General features: G+C 41.1%; 1 protein-coding gene across 4 annotated transcripts in view; it reads right to left on the reverse strand.

Moving 5' to 3' along the window:
- Positions 1-468: 468 nt before the first annotated feature.
- The window catches only part of PUM3 (pumilio RNA binding family member 3), a 42,417-nt gene continuing 26,501 nt past the window's right edge, over positions 469-16,384 (reverse strand). For all 4 annotated transcript variants that reach the window (XM_024555062.3, XM_053924186.1, XM_053924175.1 and 1 more), the window contains 5 exons: positions 10,572-10,714; positions 9,378-9,600; positions 8,220-8,307; positions 5,824-5,914; positions 469-762 (listed from right to left, as the gene is read on the reverse strand). In XM_024555062.3, the coding sequence (XP_024410830.2) occupies positions 630-762; positions 5,824-5,914; positions 8,220-8,307; positions 9,378-9,600; positions 10,572-10,714 (678 nt within the window). In that variant the 3' untranslated portion in view covers positions 469-629. The remainder of the gene's footprint in view (positions 763-5,823; positions 5,915-8,219; positions 8,308-9,377; positions 9,601-10,571; positions 10,715-16,384) is intronic.

The raw sequence follows: 16,384 nt of genomic DNA on the forward strand, positions 1-16,384 counted from the left end.
TTGACCCCCAACATTGCTACCCATGTGGCCCCCTAATTCATCTAGCACATTCCTCCCTACTAGCCGTAACTCACCCCAGTAGCTTTCAACCAGAACCTAACGTAGAACCCAATCCACAAGGCAGGTAGGAATGTGGCCGCCCTGGGTGCAAGTTATCCCCCCCCTCCACGCACCCATCCAGGCCCTAAGGCTTCCTGAAGTTCAGTTCAAAACCATTTAAAGTTCCACCTCACTGCTGCCAACAAATACTCTCATCAGCTCTTTCCACATCCTGCTTTCTTCTGAGGTTTTCTCAAGCCCCACCGCCTCCATGTTCTTAGACTACTGCTCACAGAGGATGTCTTCCCCTGAATCAACTCATGCAAACACTTTATATGTATTTGGTTGGTCCCACTATATGACTATTAAACCTTGTACAATGCTGTCTCACACTGTGATTTACTTACAAGATGACAGGGAAGACGGGTGGAATTTTTTTAAAAGAGCATTTTTAGAAAGCATTTTATAAATAAGTTCTTATACAAAGAAGAAACAGAAATTACAGTCAGGTGGACCCCCAGCCCTTCTTTTCAACAATGGGGAAACAGATCAGAAGAGAAAAATGAATCCGTCTTGAAAACCGCTTCCATCTATACTGACAGTTTTTCAAGTAGCATTTCTATTCCTTTGCTGGTGTTCTTGTTTTTTTCCAATGTAGGAATCAGGCTTTTCAGTCCAGCTTTGACTTTGTCTGCAACTCCTTGATCCGAACTCTGGACAAGGCTGAAGAGAGAAAACAAAAACTAAATTTCACAAAAATCTAGGTCATCTGCAAGTGCTACCTGCACCCACATTATACGCACTTCATGGACTTGTGAGACAAGTGTGGTAACTAGAAATACGTTTCTTTCTTCAGATAAATGATAGGGGCTAGTAGCCTAATTTCTAAAAACCACAAATAAAAAACATTTCACAGTCTTGCTGGCGGAGTCCCTCAGGCAAATGCAGGAGCGACTCTGTTCCATACAGAATTGGTCCTACTTTCACTCTTAGGACCAACACCCTGCCTTAAAATGATTTACCGCAGTGTTCTGTCTTCCCTTCTCCACCAAACTTACGGGCAGAAACTGGTGTTTTTCCCCACAGCACCAAGTGTACAGAACAGATGGCCAAGAAATGCTCACTGGGCGTCTGAATTAACATAAATAGGTGCGCAGAGAGGAAAGGTGGGGCCACGAAAGGGAGGCAGTTAATGGCCTTCTTACTGAACTCTGCAGCGACAACATTTTGTGAAAGGGTGAAGAGCTTCACCGCCTGCGTCTGAAACCTGCCTCTGCCCCTGGGAAACTGTATAACCAAGATCAAGCTACTTAAATTTTCTGACACTTTGGATCCACAAAGTGGGATCAGCAACAGCATCCACCTTCTCCCTCACAGGATTGTGTTGGGGCTCAAATGATCGTGCATGTAAGGCACCCAGCCAGAGCCTGGCACTCAGTGAGCACTCAATTAGTGTGAGCCATTAAGCAGAATAACGTCAGGTCTGCTCTCTGAGACCTTGCTGGAGTGCCACGACCAGTGAGTGACTGGAGCCCTGGACGCCGGCTACAAGCAGGCCCTTTCTCTTTACACAGGGCTGCGACTCAGGCACTTGACCGTTGAACACCAGGGCTGAATTTCCTATTCTCCCCACACATCTTCAGGACATTTAAACGTGGACTTCTGAAACACATCCTTGGCCATTTTTTAACTGCCTGGTCGCAATATCTTTCATCATGTCCAGAAAGAGGAAAGTGAGCAGCAGCCCCAAGCAGCACTATGGCACTGGTGGCACACAAGTGACAGGTACTGCTTGCTGCCTATGCCGTCGGAAAGCAGGGCGCCCTTTTAACAGATCGGTGACTCACTAGGCTTTTCTACTTTATATGCCTTAGCTGAGCACGGAGTCACATAATGCATACAGTAATAAAAGTGGGTATTTATTGAACACGTATATTAGACATATACTAAGTAATTTGTATATCATCTCATTTAGTTTTTTAACACAAAATTTTTATTTATTTCATTTTAAAACCAAGAAAATTAAGACTCAGAAAGGCTGAATAATTTGTCCAAGGCTACGCAGCAAGCTGGGACTGGAGCCCAGGCAGTTTGTTCGGAGCCCGTGCTTGCACAAGCTAGCCCATTCTGCTTCCCTGCGCTATCTACCCTTCAGGCTGCACACAAGGCTGATTTCTTCCCCCCAGAATGCCTTTTCACTTACTGTAAAAAAGATAAAAAAAAACACTGCAAGGGTTTGAAGTAAAATATAAACAAGCAGAGAATTTTAACAAACAAGTCAAGCACATGACAATATTCTAAGAACCAAACAAATATTACTGTATTCATCAATTATTAGGTTATCTGTAGTTCACTTCCCTGCAGAACTCCAAGTATTTCATGTGCTCCCATTCCAGTTCTAAGTAGTGCTCCATAATAAATCCATAGTGTCCTTCTTATGTTTGAAATCCACCCAAGGGCAGTTCTGATTGATGAGCAATCTCTAGAAATTAATTTTATGACATTGCTGAAATTTTTAGTTAATTATTAAGTGTAATGAAAGAATGTGTCAGTAGGTGCTAACATTCCAAATGCCTGGTCAAGAAATTTGTTATCAAAAGAGTTCATGTTTCAGCTAATGGATTCTGAGTGTTAAATATCAACTGGAAAATTAACGAATTTTAATGGGAAATGAACAAAATGATCTGTATCACCCATGTTTGGAGATACTGATATTCCTGAAAAAAATGAGTGTTCATATGAAATGCATATGTTTCTAAGTATATGTGTACCAAATCAAATTATATATTAAACAAACACAACATTTACAGACAATACAAATTAAATGACATGGCATTTGCATGTGAAACACTGAGGGAAATTCAGACTAAGACTGGAATCTGTTTTCCAAACCTCAGTAACACAGCAAAGAAAAACATCAATAGTGACTGCTTCAAAACAACTCACAAACCTATTTTTAAACGTTCTTAAAAAAAGTTTCATCTGGGAATAGAAGGCACTGAAATTTTGATGAGCTGTAAATTATAAACTCAGCATACTTTGTCCAGAGAATAATACGCAAGTATATGCCTCAATTCACAAATCATCAGTTTCCTATCAATTTTAATTAGAAATAAACAATTTATATGCAGACTTCAGAAGCAAATGTTCTAAAAAACTTTTAGAATAGTTGAAAACAATAAATGAAAATGACATGTAAAGTCAGTCACAATTTAAAAAATAACTGTCATCCTGACTTGTGTGTGTAGCTCAGTGGATTGAGTGCTGGCCTGAGAACCAAAAGGTCGCCAATTGATTCCCAGTCAGCGCACATGCCTGGGTTTCGGACCAGGTCCTCAGTTGGGGATGAGCGAGAGGCACAAGTGATCAAAGTACTTCTCATATGTTGTTGTTTTTTCTCTGTTTTTCTCTCTCCCTTCCCCTCTCTAAAATAAAATCTTTTTTTTTAATTTCTAATTTTATTGTTATTCAAGTATAGTTCTCTGCCCTTTTCCCCCCACCCCAGCCTAATCCCCAGCCCTCCCCACCTCCCTCCCATTTCTACCCCTTCATCCCACCCCCCGTTATTGTCCATGTGTCCTTTATAATTGTTCCTACAAACCCTTCAACTCTTTTCCCCTGAAATCCCCTCCTGTCACTGTCGGCCTGTTCTCAATTTCAGTGTCTTTGGTTATATTTTGCTTCTTTGTTTGTTTTGTTGATTAGGTTCCTGTTAAAGGTGAGATCATATGGTATTTGTCTTTCACCACCTGGCTTATTTCACTTAGCATAATGCTTTCCAGTTCCATCCATGCTGTTGCAAAGGTCAGGAGCTCCTTCTTTCTTTCTGCTGCGTAGAATTCCATTGTGTAAATGCACCATAGTTTTTTGACCCATTCATTTACTGATGGGCACCTAGGTTGCTTCCAGCACTTGGCTATTGTAAATTGTGCTGCTATGAACATTGGGGTGCATAGGTTCTTTTGGATGGGTGTTTCAGGGTTCTTAGGATATAATCCTAGCAGTGGAATTGCTGGGTCAAAAGCAGATCCATTTTTAGTTTTCTGAGGAAATTCCATACTGTTTTCCACAGTGGCTGCACCAGTCTGCATTCCCACCAACAGTGCACTAGGGTTCCCTTTTCTCCACAACCTCTCCAACACTTGTTGTTTGTTGCTTTGGTTATGATGGCCATTCTGACGGGTGTGAGGTGGTATCTCATTGTGGTTTTAATTTGCATCTCTCTGATAGCTACTGATACTGAGCATCTTTTCATATGTCTCTGGACCCTCTGTATGTCCTTCTTGGAGAAGTGTCTGTTCAAGTCCTTTGCCCATTTTTTAATTGGGTTGTTTGTCTTCCTGCAGTGGAGTTGTGTGAGTTCTTTATATATTTTGGAGATTAAACCCTTGTCCGAGGTATCATTGGCAAATATGTTTTCCCATACAGTTGGTTCTCTTTTTATTTTAATACTAAAGTAAATAAAATTTTTTTTAAAAAAAATAAAAAGTAACTGTCACAGTTTTCATAGGGACAATACTAATTCATTAAAAAGAATATACTCCAAAATATTTAAAGAACTCATACTACTCCACTCTATGAAGACAAACAACCCAATTAAAAATTGGGTAAAGGACTTGAACAGACACTTCTCCAAGAAGGACATACAGAGGGTCCAGAGACATATGAAAAGATGCTCAGTATCAGTAGCTATCAGAGAGATGCAAATTAAAACCACAATGAGATACCACCTCACACCCGTCAGAATGGCCATCATAAACAAATCAACAAACAATAAGTGCTGGCAAGGATGTGGAGAAAAGGGAACCCTAGTGCACTGTCGGTGGGACTGCAGACTGGTGTAGCCACTGTGGAAAACAGTATGGAATTTCCTCAGAAAACTAAAAATGGAACTGCCTTTTGACCTGGCAATTCTACTGCTGGAAATTTACCCTAAAAATTCTGAAACACCAATCCAAAAGAATCTATGCACCCCAATGTTCATAGCAGCACAATTTACAATAGCCAAGTGCTGGAAGCAACCTAAGTGACCATCAGTAAATGAGTGGATCAAAGAGCTACGGCACATTTACACAATGGAATTCTATGCAACAGAGAGAAAGAAGGAGCTCCTAGCCTTTGTGACAGCATGGATGGAACTGGAGAACATTATGGTAAGTGAAATAAGCCAGGTGGTAAAAGACACATACCATATGATCTAACTGATAAATGGAACCTAATCAACAAAACAAATAAGCAAGCAGAGTATAACCAGAGACATAGAAATTAAGAACAAACTGACAGTAACCAGAGGGGAGGTGGGAGGGGATAATTGGAGGGAAACAGGAGAAGGGTTTTCAGGAACGTCTATAAAGGACACATGGACAAAACTAAAGAGGGGTGGGATCAGGGGTGGGAGGTGGAGATGGTGGGGTAGGGGGGAGAGGCAGGGGGAAAATGGAGACAACTGTACTTGAACGACAATTTAAAAAATGAAACAAAAATATAAATACATTTCAGTCAAAACCATAAATGAGGCGAGACAATCAAAGGATTCCTTTTAATGTCATAATTTTATGATCTTTGACATCCAAAATAGGGCAGATGAAAAAAAACTGTACGAATTGATTGGAAGAGTTACATTTGCTTTCTAACATTGGGTATATCTGTCTAGACAATGAGTGACTGGGAGTAATACTGGGCTATGGGGAACAAACATTAGAACAGAGAAATAGATGTGAGAGGCAAATGAACAAGCATTCAGCATGGGGACCCTGCACAGAAAAAGGTACACTTCGTACATACCTAGAAAGAATAATGGCACCTCGGTTCACACTCGCCCAGGACTTCAGGTTCTTCATACCAACATGCTCTACGAGTGTTTTTGCAAAACAACCTGTAAAATATACTGAAACTTAGTGAACATCATATGCCGAGACTTAAACTCCCCATCTCCCTCTCTAAGGCTCTTAAATCTGTGAGTATGTTTTCATAAAAAGCTAATAAGAATTCTCACCCAAGCTCCCGTACCAGTAAAAATTCCAGTTCAGGTTTATATAATGCATTTTTAGTACAGCGATTTCTTTCCAATCTGACCCAAATCCTAAGCTATGTTTAGCAGTAATTACTCAAGAGCAACAATGAATTCTTATAAACTGCTCACTTGGTCATGTTTGTATTTCTTTGTACTACTGAATGATGCCACCCTGACTTGAAAGGTATTCAGGGAGTAAATGTTTGACAGCAGCACCTTGGGTTTGATCGAAATGAAGTTTTCCCTCACGGAACATCCTCATCAGAAGGTTCCATGGACATGGCTAGTGGTGCTTATGCCTGGCAATTACTCTCTACAATATTAGATATTCACCCATCAAAAATATCATCCATCTTTTTGCTATAGTATATTATCTTATTCAGTGTACCGTCTAAGTGTAACTAATTCTTGGATAAAGGAGAAATCCTGGAGCCCAGGATTCAGTGCAAATGGAGACAGAGGTGACCTATGCTGGAAGCAAACATCTTAGATAGGTAGCATGTATCATTCACTGAAACATACTCAAATGTAAGGAGTCTTGTAAAAGCAAAGAGGCATATATAGCTATATACATAGTTTTTCATGGCATATGTAAGGGCACAGAGATAAGCTAGTGAGACAGTTGATGTTTTCCAAAGGTGAACACAGTATCTCCCGTGTACTCTTCTAGAATACTCCCTCCAGCCCCGAATTTAGAAATGGAATCAAAGCCTTCTACTTTTGCATCTTGGTGGGTCTTTATGACTCATTAACCAAGGGAGTATGATAAAAATGATGCTAAATAATTTTGAGGCTAAATCATGAAAGAACCACACACCTACCTCTTCTCTTAAAACTGAACCCACCACGTTGTAAGGAGGTCCCGGCAGCCTCAGGAGAGGAGCTGAGGCTGTCAGCCTCAGCTATTGCCAGCCATTGTGAAAGTGGATGCTCCGACCCCGAGCTGAGCAGCACTCCAAGCAGGAAGAAACGAGCTCCACTCCACCCTGACCCGATGATTACTGTTTTGAAAGCTACTGTTTTGAGGTAACTTGTTATATAGCAACAGACAACCAAGACAGCTAGCTGGCCACACTCATTTGGTGCTACATGAAAATGAAAAACACCTCAGACCCAAGCAGCCATGTTTTAGAGCCACTGGTGCATTTTAATTAAGAGGAAGAAAAATCACGAGAAAAATTCCTGGACTTCACAAGTCAAACAACTTTTCTGATATAAACTTTGCTCAAATGTGCACCATTTTTAATAATGAAAAAAATGATTATATACATTGGTTTTTTTCCTTCAAAATTTATAATAAGCAGCTTTTTCTTCTACAAAAAGTTTAGTAAAAGACAGCTCCAAATCTCTAGTCTGTAAGGCAGAGTGAGAAGGGACAGCTAGCCACTACACTGACTGCCCTACTCGCCATCAGAACTGCAACTTGCCCCAAGACATAAATTCATAACCTGTCTTCTTTTTTTCAGATACAGTAATAGTAAACCCAAACTACTCAGGGGGCAGAAAATCTTTTTTGTGGCTGAAGTGCCAGATGAAGTTGAATTTAGTAAGAGGAGAAGGTCTGGTCCAATACAGGACTGAGAGGGGAATGGTGCGCAACTTTTCAGCCAGATGAAAGATGCTGTCGCTCTCCTGAGAGCTGAGTTTCTATAGAGCAGCTGTGAGGTTCATGAAAAACCAATAAATGTCAAGGACCGGCTTGCCCTTCGGTCAGTCACATGTATTTCAGTGTCAAATAGGCACCAGTGCCAAATCCTCTGATGACAGTTTTCTTCTACTTATCCCTTACCCAACACATCACGCTTTTCAATCGGAGTAATGACACTCACAATGGGCCTCCCATACTATACTGCTCTCACCATACTCAAGGAACAGAATGGCATTTTAGAAAACGGGCCAAACCCAGTCAGAATTCTGAAGTAGCCGAGAAAAGAAGAGTAAGAGTGAGGGAGGGTAGGAAAGAGAAAAAAATTAAAGGATTCTGGGACACAAATTTCTAGCATTTACCGAAGTAATATTTGCAACCACTAAATCATTTCTTATTCAGACATTTCTGAACACTCAACAAACTAATTTGAACTCGCATGGCTGACATAAAGTTCAGGGACGCCAGGAATTACTGACATTTCACATAGTCTACAACAATGGGTCAAGTTTAACAACCTACCTTCTCTTCCATTTTCTTTCGTCTTTTTATCTTGCTCTATTAACCACTTCAGAACCAGATGTCCTGCAGGATGTTCTGCAATGTGAAGCTATGAGGGGTCAAGAACACATTAATTACAAGCTGATTTCACCCATGCCTTGGCCTACAATCCACTCTGTATCCCCACATGTGGACACGGACTCAGTCAAGTTGCAAGTTCCGTAAGGCTTATGAGATCTTTATGTAGGATGACCATTACGCTGGAGGGACCAAAGGTCCATTCTAGTCTAAACCGAAGACAGTTATTCAAGACAGCACGGCCACTGAGAACCAGCTCAGGCTCGGCCCCGTGAGTTCCAGTTCAAAAGCACCACCACGATGTCCACCTCAAGGTCATGCTCACCACGTTTCAGATTGCCAACATGCAGTTCTGAGGTGCAAATACACCTGTGGGACAGAACACTACAGCAGAAACACTAAAACCTAATGCTGAATAGTTCAGTACATGTGACTACATATGGGTATTATTTGAAAGTATCTTTTTAGCTCAATCTTACTCCTTTTTAAAGGCCATATCATTGTTCCCATTGTGCCTCGGATGTCTCCTTATCAAGCATGAAGACTAGGGGCACTTTAAAAAGAAACTTTCATTATGCACGCATCTTCCCAAGCTGCTAATGCGATCAGCTTTATGAGGGCAGGGGCCAGAGCTTCTCTAGGATCCACAGCCCATTTCTCTTCCCTTATCTTGTAGGTCAGAAAACAGTAGGCTCCCCGTACACATCTGTTTGCCAGGAAGGCTTTCTACACGGAAAGCGAAGGGACAGAGAGATGTGGGAAACACTTAAGAATGAGGGAAGACGTGTGTACAAGTGCGGAGAGGTTCAAAAGTCCACAGCAGATCCAAAACAGAATTGCACAGAATATACTAGAAAGACAGCTTGGGGCCAATCATGGAGAACAGAGAGACACATGAAGAGGACTTCATTTTTACTCATGGAGTCACTGCAAGCCACTGTTGCAATAGCACTGTGTTTTGAATTCAATTTTCAAATATGCTGTTGGAATGCAGTGAGTTAAGATAATTATCACTGAAATCCTCTTTATGTCAATGTTCTCAATGACTGGAATTTTTGCGGCCACTGCAGCTTTCCTGACTGTCTTATAATAGCACGTTACCTCTCCATCTTTGCCACCAGGATGCAGTTCTGCTGCTGCCAAGCTGGCGATGGCATTCATGGCAGGCTGAACGTCCCCAACAGCAGCCCTCAGAATGTCAGGCACCATCACACATGCAGACTTATCTAGCACCACTTCTTGGGCGTGACCTTGCAGGTAGCTTAACAAGGCCGGAGAGATGGATTCTAGGAGCTCTCGGCGTCGGATCTCTGGATCTTTCTTACTGTTGGAATAAGTTGAATGAGTATTAAGGTAAGATAAATGGCAAAGGAAACATGGTGATTGTATTTTCAAAAAACCTCTAAGGGCTTGTAATAGTCTGTGTCACGTGCTACTGTAACTGCCTATATCTTTCTGTTATGCGTGTACAAAAGTGATTTGACAGTGGGACATGTTTTTCATGTTTGTGCCCCCAAGATGTGACTAGTGCCTGGCACAGAACAAGCACTCAGTAAGTGAAGCTTGTGTTATGTAATAATACAAAAAAACCCAAACCAATCCAAAGCCAAACAACAACAAAGTATCTTATAAGACAACATACGTTTTCACTATTGTGGGGTCAAAGGGACATGGACCGAACCCCCTCCCATGACTGAGAGCAGGTCTAAGGGCTACCAGCCAGAAACAATGTGCATTGTTTGGGGAATGGAGTGTAACTCCCTCCTTATGTCCTTTTGGGAGCAGCTTCTTGTCCTGTGACTGCTTCTTGCTGCACATACACATCAAGGTCCTGTAGTTTAGAGTCACATGTAGGAGACGTGCCTGCTTTGTCTGGGCCCCCTCGAGCCTCAGACTGGAGGGGCGCAGTCTCTCACACCCACCCACCGCGGTCGGTGCCCTCCCCTGTAATGTGAGTAATAAATGGCGTGTCCCCATAGCTAGTCCACCAGGTGGTTTTTTTCAGAACATCATGAACACTTAAGCAGCTCCCTGGTTTGGGGTTCCTGCACGACAACCACTGTATGCTCTCTAGAGTACCTAATTATGTACTACCAGTAGCTTTAAGATAAAGCTAGCATTCTTTTCAAGATAAAAACAACTACAGGTTTAAAAATGGAATTCCCTTGTTGAGTTTTAGAGAGAGAGGGAGCGTGAGAATGGGAGTGCATGTGTGAGTAGATTTCTGGAAGCAGGAACTACTGAAAGTTAACAAATCAAAGGATAAAGGGCACATGCCATTCTACTCGTTCATACCTGTGTGCGTTTCCGTCTCCTTTCTGCAGAACCTCAATGATTTCTCGCACTGTATGTGCAGGGTCTCTGGGGCTTAGCAGGTACAACAGGACCTTCCTTCCATATTTGTCATTTACTATGTTATGCAAGGAACTAATAATTTCCTGTAAAATTATAGAAACATAAATAAATGTGTATGCTTAAAGGATACTTGGAGTCTGAATGGCAAAGAAGGAAACATACTTAACTATTTACCTAATATACTTAATGGAAAATGTGGAGCGAGTTGTGGAACCGTCTCATTAAAGTACAAAGAGATTTACATTCAGAACACAGAACAGATTCTCTACTATGACTAGCATTACTGAAAAATCCACTTACATAACTGACAAAGTCAAGGAGATTTTAAAAATATTTAAAGCAATTACCTCTATTCACTATATAACTAATATTTCATAGGCCACATGACCAGGGACACGGCTTGCTGGGGTCCCTGAGCACAGATCAGTTAATTTGCAGCTGCACTTAAATGCGACATCAGCATCGACAAAGAGCATTCTTATTAGAATCTCCCCACTGAGGTGTATGTGACGGTAGATAAAGAAACCCTGTTAAACGTAACGGGTGGATAAAGGCTTTTAAAGTTAGGTTGCTTATTCACGGCAATGAAGGCTATTTAAGTATCCCACTGAAAACAAAAAGAGGGAGAAGGGAAACAAATGCAGAAAGATTCCACGAAGCAGTTAAAAATACCAACACTCTGACAATTTCAATCAACTTAACCAAGACCAGTAACCTCCACTTTTAGTTGCACGAATTTAAGGAACAAGGCCAACATCCCTACCCCAACTAAGCTCCTGTGTAAACTTGCTGATGTTTCCATAGAAAATTCACTGTTGAAAAATTCCTTTAATTGTTTTAATCGTTCATTTTTATTGTATTTTTATTCCGTTACCATTTATCCCTCCATGCCCTCCCTTCACCCCCACCTACTCCCGCCCCCCTGCAATCACCCCACTGCAGTTCATGTCCAAGAGTTTTTTTCCTTTAGTCATAACAGAGAATACACAACAGAAAGATCATCCGTTATTCCCCACTCTGACGTTCCTATTTCATGCCACAAACCTAATAGATAGTCAAAGCCACGATCGAGTACCAGCGATTCTTCAGAACTGGCTGGGGCCATAGAAAGAATTCAGTGCCATCACCCCGGCTTACAGATGAGGGTCTGAGACAGAGGAGAGGTGACTTGCCAGAGAACGTAGAATGTCAGTGACACTGACTCTGACTAGTTCTGGTCCCTGATTTCAACTCTAGTATCTTTCAAAGACAACAGACAATTTCTATTAAGGAAAGGAATTCTCCATGAGATGATATACTCAGATCTGCTATTCTCTTAAGTGCCTATTTATTACAATGAGATTAGTAATTTTAGTGCAAGGAGCCAAGCTAAATATTAAGTCATCACCTCTCCCAAGAAGACATAAAAATGACCAGCAGATATGAAAAAGGGAAATGCAAATCAAAACTACATTGAGATACCACCTCATACCGGTTAGAATGGCTATTATCAACAAGACAAGTAATAACAAGTGTTGGAACGGCTGTGGAGAAAGAGGCACCCTCTTTCACTGCTGATGTGAATTTAAACTGGAACAGTCACTAAGGAAAACAGTAGGGAGGTTCCTCAAAAAATTAATAGTTACCATATTACCCAGCAAACCCCTCTTCTGGGTAGGTCCCTGTAACATTTGAAAACATTTATTTGTAAAGATATATGCACCGTTCTGTTCACTGCAGCATTATTCATGGTGGCCAAGACAGGAAACCACCAAAGCGCCCTCCGATAGATGACTGGATAGAGAAGATGTGGGGCATACTCCAGTGGAATACTGCTCAGCCACATGATGCAACACTGCCTCTTGCAACCACATGGATGGCTCTTGAGAATATCATGCTGGCAAAGTAGGCCAGATGGAGAAAGTCAAGGACCATACGATTTTACTCATACATGGTATATGAAAAAGAAAGCAACAAATGAACAAATAAGACAAACAAACAAGCAAAAACTCAGACACACACAGACAACAGTGTGGTGGTTACCAGAGAGAAAGTGGGGTGGGGGGCAGTAGAGGGTAGAAAGGGTCACACGTACGGTGACGAGAGGAGATCTGACTATGGGTGGTGACGCGCAAAACGACATGCAGATGAGGTTACAGAATGGATACTTGAAACCAACATAATTATATTAACCGATGTCACCCCAATAAATTTAATGAAAAAATACAACAATAAAAAAAGAAAAAAATTAAGTCCGTCATCAACCATGGGATCACGCTACAGCAAACTGCATGGCCCCAAGGCTGATGACACGGCTCCAGATTCCAGACACATTTCTCCTTTTAAAATCCCAAGCTCCCCTCCTTTTCTGCACAAAAATATACTGTGCCTCCTGTGAATAACAAGAGCAGCTAACACTTAAGTGCCTACTAGGAACCAGGCCCTCTGCTGAGAGCAGTATGTCCATCATCTTAAATGCTCCATATCATGACGACGAGGATACTACAGCTGCCTCGCATTTTACAGGTAAGCAGCCCAAGGAAAATGACTTAAAATAGATAAATAAAGGTCATGTCCAGCACATGATCACCTCTTTTCATGCTCTTCGACTTTCAAAGAAGTTTAAGGTCATGTATAAAGATTTCCCTATACAACATAAAGGTTTCCAGAGATTAAGTGCAATAAATCTAACCACTTCAAAATGGATACAAATTTCAACTCTTCAAGAAAAATAAACTTAAAAATTCAGTAAAAAGGGCAAGACAAAACAAAAATGGACACATCACAGAAGAGTAAGCTCTTTTGTAATTTCAGGAAAACGTGCCCCAAAGTGGACTCAATAAATGCATACTTGGTAACGAAGTGTTCAGTGCCATGTGTATGGGCTACCTTTATTACAGCTTTTCCTCTTTAAGCTTTAACCAACTTGTAAAGGAAGACAGATGCTTTATTTCGTGGAAAGAAGACAGTGAGAAAAGTAGATAGCTTAGCCCAATTTCTTTATCATTGAAAAAAAAACCCCACAACTTTGCTGTCATTAAAATACCACTCTTGGCTGTAATACCTTTAAAACAGTTGCTTAAAAATAAATAAGTAAACAGGGCCTGATCGAGTAGTTCAGTTGGTTAGAGTGTCGTCCCGATACGCCAAGGTTGTGGGTTCAATCCCTGGTCAGGGCACATACTAGATCAACCAATGAGGGCATAAATAAGTGGAATAACAAGTTGATGCTTCTCTCTCTCTCTCTCAAATCAGTAATTAAAAAAATAATTAAGTAAAATTAAACAACAACAAAACTGAAAACAGGGGCAGTATTCAGTGAAGAAATAATAAAGGCTACTTATGTTTAATTTTTTTTTTCTTGCTGTAAGGAGGAAAAGGGGTGGCATGCAGCCAGCACCATAGTCCTCGATGCACTCACTTTTTCTGTGGGTTCCACGCTGAAGGACTGGGGCAATCCACACATGACTCGGGCAGGAAAGGTTCCACCCTAACACGAGAACCTTAGTTCCATGTACACATACTACTAAATGATTAGTGCCCAAATTCATTGAATTTGACTGCCTTTCAGTTTGTAATTAAGGAACTGAGAACCTAAAGTTACATTTGTTTGAGTGTAATATCACTTAATTCTCCCCACGTCACCCTTATTCCAGCTTCCCTACCTTCAAAAACAGTATCTAAAAGGAACCAGCATGAGGGCTGTAATATGAGAGTACTAATTCATTTCTCTTGAGCCTGGGTTACACACAAAGAGGAAAGAAATTCCTAGAGAGGAGAAGACTAAGGAGTACAGAAACATGTAAAAATAGGTAAAAGCACCAATTAACTATGGGTATAGTTGATTTTTTGCTGAATTCAGTCTTTAAGCTCAAGTACTGTCGTCTTTGGCACATCTACCTACTCTTTACATCAATTCCATTCTCTGCAAAAGGAAACGATACACCCACCTGACTTGTGGGCCATGACCAGGAACAAATCAGAAAGTTCACACTGCAAACTGAAATCTGCTGGGTAGTAATTACTTTTATTTTTCCATTAAAACACACCTCTCAATATAGAGCATCTTTATAGAGATTAAATACAGCTGGTGGAGTCATGAGTTTGGCATTCTCAACAATAAAAGTTCAATTTTACACGTTTTCAAGTTAGCTTTCCACTTATAAGAATTAACTTAGAGAAAAATCACCAGGCCCTTTTGCGATAATTTATTTTTCATGTGCTTTGCTCTAAAGCAGGCGCGTGAACAAAAAGTGCCAGAAAAACAAAAGAACAAGACTTCCCTTCTTAAGACATGTCTGGCCAGTCTGACCTCCCTGAGTTGGACCCCTGTCAGAGTCTTTGACACTCATTTTGCCAAACCTCTTATAAAAGGGAGGGCAAAGGTCAAAACGAAGGGTGCGCTCTGAACATAGAGTTAGGGTGCAAGTGCATTTTCCGCAGAGGAAAGAAACACCAAAAACAACACACGTCCCTGAGAACTGAGCCGACGGTATGCACACCATTACGGTAGGTTGTGTGCGGGGACAAAAGAAAAAACACAGACTGGCCTGGGGCTAAAAAAGCTAAATTTAGTGTAAGGGGCAAGAAACACTTAAGTAAGAAATGCAAATACTGCATAATAACAGAAGTACAGAAGGAGGTTAGATCACTAGTCAGCGATTGCAGCCTCCTGAGTGTTTAGTTTTAAAAATATAACTTTTAAAAAATCTAAAGTCCACCGTTTTGCCGCACTCAAAAAACTGGAATATGTAGTTAAGTGAACATAATTTTGGTTTTGCAAGATAAAAAAGTTCTAGAGTGTTAAGTATATGTGAATATACTTAATATACTGCATACTAAACTGTAGATAAAAATGGTTAAGATGGTAAATTTTACGTTATGTGTATTTTACCACAATGGGGAAGGTAGAAACACTGAGAGGTCTATCCCCGTGGAGCTCACGTTCCTAGCAGCTGAGGGCTACCCCCCTGGACAGGACTCGTGCTCTCTCCTTTCCCCACGGTCCACTCCCTACACCTGGCCTGCCTTATCTGTCTGGACAATTAATGTCTCTGAATTTGTGAGCCCTGGTCAGATCACGATTACTGTTCACTGAAATGATGGCAAAGAGAAACTACAGGCGTTGAGAGGATGGGGAGAGGATGGGGAGACAGGCACAGCTGGGAGATCAGAGAATACTATCTGGGATTAAACTGGAGCTCCGTCTTAAACGAGAAAAGGAGAAGTGTTCAGTGGGCTCATGATTTCACCCTGACGTTTCAGGAAATCCAATTACTCTGAACAGAATGCTTAGCAACCGTAAGCTTTCTTGGCTATTTTTGAAAGCACTGCATAATGCAACAGGTTTTGTAGTGGCTGGGTGGGGCGGACATGTGACTCTATATAAACATATGCGCAGCATATTTGGCAACCCAGTGATTTTGCTAAGTAAATGCTTCAGGGAAACAAGGAGACATACCAGAATGCTCACAGAATTATTTGGAATAGAAAAACAAAGTTGTAAATGTTTTTAAAATTATAAACAAGCTAAATGTCCATCAACAGAAAATGGAAAAATAAACTGCAGCATACTCGCAGTAAGACACTACTTGGTGTTGAAGAATAAATAATTTAGAACAGGCGTGGGCTAACAAAGGCTCGTGGGCAACCTGCAGCCTAAGTTTGTACACCCTACACGGTAAGAATGGTCTTTACATTTTAAAGGGTTGTTAATAGAAAAAAAACCCAAACTGAGTCCAGGCAACAAAGATCATCCAGAGCCCACAAAGCCT

The sequence above is a fragment of the Desmodus rotundus genome, chromosome 1 (assembly GCF_022682495.2).
Source record: "Desmodus rotundus isolate HL8 chromosome 1, HLdesRot8A.1, whole genome shotgun sequence".
Classification (NCBI taxonomy): Eukaryota; Metazoa; Chordata; class Mammalia; order Chiroptera; family Phyllostomidae; genus Desmodus; species Desmodus rotundus.